Source organism: Carya illinoinensis, chromosome 9 (assembly GCF_018687715.1).
Source record: "Carya illinoinensis cultivar Pawnee chromosome 9, C.illinoinensisPawnee_v1, whole genome shotgun sequence".
Lineage (NCBI taxonomy): Eukaryota > Viridiplantae > Streptophyta > Magnoliopsida > Fagales > Juglandaceae > Carya > Carya illinoinensis.
The window spans coordinates 7,919,323-7,923,564 of NC_056760.1; the positions used below are offsets into that span (position 1 = coordinate 7,919,323).

Genomic DNA, 4,242 nt, shown 5'->3' on the forward strand with positions numbered 1-4,242 from the left:
AATATTTGAAGAAAGAAAATAACATCTTTAAAAATAAATAATTATTATTCATAATTATTTAAAATTATAAAAAATAAATAAGTCAATATAAATAATTTTAAAACAAATTTATTTAAATTTAAAAATAAAAATAAAGATGAATAGATAATTGCTAATACTCTTAATAGTCCATAAGGAATGGTTCGTAAAGGACAAAATGCCCGGCAACAGCAAGCATTGGAGTTGATAGAAAAGGTGATGGGTGGACCCATGTTACGAGCCAATCGAGATGCTGTCAATTTGATGTCATCTCAGTCAAATTATTCAGAGTACTCTGACAAAACGACAGTACAGTATATATTCTCAGAATGAGTACTGGGATTCCACTGCCTTGCATCATTTTCTTCCTACTCCTATTCCCCTCCTAGGGTAATCTACCATCGGCCGTTCGTCGCCTTATTCGGAAGATATACAGTTCCTATCCTCTTAATACCCTTTATTATTTTAGTGAACTTTAAATTTTTATTTATTTTTGTTATTTCCTTTTGATTATTTTTTTAACATTCTTAATTATTAAAAAAATAAAAAATATATATAAATTTACTAATAATTATTTTCTTAACTATTAAATAAATAAAAATATAAAATAAATAATAAAAGAATGGTAGGAAGATAGTATACCTATTATTATTCTAAAAATAATAACTAAAATTGTAAAAAAATTGATATATATTAAGTGTGCATTAAGAACGGGATCATGTGTTGTTATCAACCAAATTAGCTAGTATAGAGTAATAACTTTGGATTTGTTTTTTGTTACAGCGATTTAAGGCTGCCGTAACAGTCCTCAAACAATAAAGCTTCAATTTTATACTACAGGTACTATTTTTTGAAGAGTAATGGTAGATTTATTACTATTTTACTTTTTTTTTAATTTTTTTTAAATTTATTTAATGATTAATAAAGTGATTATAAATAAAATTGTCTATTTTTAAATTTTTTTAATAATTAAAGATATTTTAAAAATTTTAAAAAATAAATATATTATAAATAATAAAGTGACAGTAAAAAAATTGTAAATTTATCATTATATCTTTTAGGTATTGTTTAATTACATAAAATTTTCATCTCAAATATAAAATTTTAATCTCATTATTATAATTTTTTTATTTTTTTAAAATTTTAAATAATAATAATATTAAAATATAATATTTTAATATTTAATTTTAAAACTTAAAATCTTAAAATTCTTCTAAGTGACCAAACAAAACGTTAGACAGTTTCTATTTTAAAAACTAATGAATCCAGTAGCAGTAATGTTCGAAGGCGATCCTCTTTTGATACCTTCTTGAAATTGCCGTCAGGAAGATGATTAACAATTTTGACCAGAGAAGGAAGCTGCCAATCCCGCTGTAAAAGGGTTATATTAACTTTAATTCTTTAACACATTAGTACTTTTCCTTTTCTTTTTTAATTTGTTTTTCAAGAATAATGACTGTAACATACTCACCCAACCAGAAACAAGTTTAGGATTGGATTGACTGAAAATTATTTTGTTATTAATCTCTCTGTCTACATAACATTGCATATATAATTTAATAATAAATAAATTTATAAATTAATATAATTTAATTTGATATGTTAATTTTAAAAATAATTTTATTATAAAATAGATCTAACATATAATATAAAATTATTTAAATTTATATATATATATTTTTTTTATGTTGGTAACACTTCTTTTATCCATATACTATATACATTGCCAAAAATGAAAGGCAATATTTTTTTTTTCATTTTTCGATTTTATATCTGTAATTATTATATATTTTATGTATTTAACATATAGTTTGTTTTTTTTTTTTAGTTTTGCTACATATAAATACAGTAGCGTACTAATCTGTATACCAATACTGATTTATTCATACTTAAAATTTAAATTAACACTATTTTTAATAAAATTTACTTTTTGATCAATCGCATCATATTAGTATACAGACTAATACATAATTATATTTGTAATTATATATATATTTTTTTTATTTGAGTGTTGGAGAATCTTTTTCTTTTCCGGCAAAGGGCATTTTGTCATATCATATGGCATTATTAATCAAAAAGAAAAAGTAATGCAACTGAAAGAATTTGTTTGGCCAAAACAATAGAAGCTTTTCGAATTTGAACTGAAAAGTGGTTGGCATAGCTAGCCCTAATTTCTCGATTTCAATTATTAAGGAATCGAATATATATATTTTTTTAATTATTTTGGAAGCAATCACTCTTATCACATGACATGACTCTGTGACACAAAGTAGGACAAAAAAATATATATATATATTTTACTCCCTAGCTTACTGAAAATGTCATATCGTGATCATTCGTGGTCTTACGTACTGACGTGTGATGGTGATACATTTCCATTATGTATACTTCCACTTCCATTATACGATCGATGCCTATAACTTAAAACTTTAAGGTTTAATTAATTAATTGCCATGTATGCTTTTTATGATCACGTGCATGACACAACGGGGTCTTGGAAAATAGCAATACGGTTCACATATTTGGACTTGCATGGAACATTGACCTTTCTAATCTTTCGCTGGTTTACTGCATAAAAAATTTTAACCCCTTTTGTAATTTAGATTTATTAATTGAAATTAATCAACTCAGTTCAATTTTAAATATTAAAATTTTAAATATCTATATTCATCTCAAATTAAAATTTATTTATTCGAATTCATAATTTTTTCAATTCAATATTTCTTTATATGCGAGACTCATAATCTTTTTCAATTTTTCATAAATATATATAAACTTATCTTGATACATTTAATTCATCTAAATTTTTCATAAAACTCACATCACCATATCAACTTATTACTATTTATAAAAAATTTAATTCAATTTATCGTTCAAACAGGACCTTAATCTTAAAAAAATTTTAGAAATATAAGTATATAAATTGACACAAAGTAATATGTTAGATTGTAAAATTAATTTTATAATTAGATCTAATAATTCATATGAATTTATATTAATATGTAAATTTATTTTTGTGATATCTTTTTATGACTGTAGTAATTTACTAACTAATATATATGTGTATTCGCCGTGAAGCCACTTGACCTATGAAACTTTTTTGAGAAAAATATTATATACATACAATATTATATATATATCTTCAATCGATGTTGTTACTTCCGAGTTATAGGCTAAAACGAATAGACATCGTGATTGAATATAGTTCTTAATATATATAAATAATTAGAAATGATATAAGATATATATAAATAATTATTAAGTGTTTAAAATAAGACCCACTTTTCCTCTATATATACTCGAAGGAACTCGAGACTTTCCGCACCTCCAACTGTCCCACTCATTTCCGCAAACTTTTACACCCAACACATCTAGCTAGAGAGATAGAGACCTAGAGAGACATCACAGAGAAAGAGATGGCCCAAATAATGTGTCTCCTTTGGTGGCCAAAGAACACTGCCACCACAAAAAGTGGCGGTGCTTCAGCTGGCAGCACCACTGCCTCCACCAACAGTATGAGTACCACCGCCGTGTCAAGCACTTGCCTAGCAACCGATGTCTCGCCGTCGCATTGTTGTTGTCTAACCAAACTGGTGAGGAAACTAAAGAAACATAGCCGAGGCCTGCGCGCCACGACTAGTCGACACAGTTCATTCCAGTGCCGATACGATCCATTGAGCTATTCTCTCAACTTTGATACCACTGGAAGTGGAGGCTTGTTGGATGAAGATTACCATCAGTTCTGCTCCTTCTCTTCTAGGTTTGTGGCCAACCCAAGAAACCCTTCTCCAAGACTAGTACTGGCCACTGCTTCTCACTAGAAACTGACCCTAAAAAACAAAGCAAACTTGTTTTGCTTTTCGATCTCTCGTTTGGTAGATTTGTTTTTTTACCTTGTCTTTTTAGGTGTATCGATCAAATGGATAATATATATATATACACATTCACATATAATGACATGTATAAGTCTTTTACTTCTTAATCCTTCTTTATTTTTGCTCACATTCAGATGTTCAGTACAGTTCTTCTCATAGATCACAAAAAACGAAAGAGGAAAGCTAGCCGAAGACAGTCCTTGCTATATTTATAAGACGCACAAGCAGGTTACTTCCCTATATACATATAGAAAGAAACATGTTTGTGCTGTTGAGACAAATTAAATTAATGGGAAAACAAATACAGCCCGTTCAAACTTCAAACTCAGAGATTAATATGGGAGATACT

The 4,242-nt window shown here is 27.1% G+C and overlaps 1 protein-coding gene across 1 annotated transcript; it reads left to right on the forward strand.

Annotated features, from left to right (window-relative positions):
* The first annotated feature begins 3,350 nt into the window (after positions 1 to 3,350).
* On the forward strand, positions 3,351 to 4,020 carry LOC122277364. Its single transcript, XM_043087330.1, has one exon. The coding sequence runs from the start codon at positions 3,435 to 3,437 to the stop codon at positions 3,837 to 3,839; it is 405 nt and encodes a 134-aa protein (XP_042943264.1). The 5' UTR covers positions 3,351 to 3,434; the 3' UTR covers positions 3,840 to 4,020.
* The last annotated feature ends 222 nt before the right edge of the window (positions 4,021 to 4,242 follow it).

Bases quoted from the DNA above. Each gene is read 5' to 3' on its own strand.
- LOC122277364 (XM_043087330.1), top strand. From the start codon at position 3,435: ATGGCCCAAATAATGTGTCTCCTTTGGTGGCCAAAGAACACTGCCACC.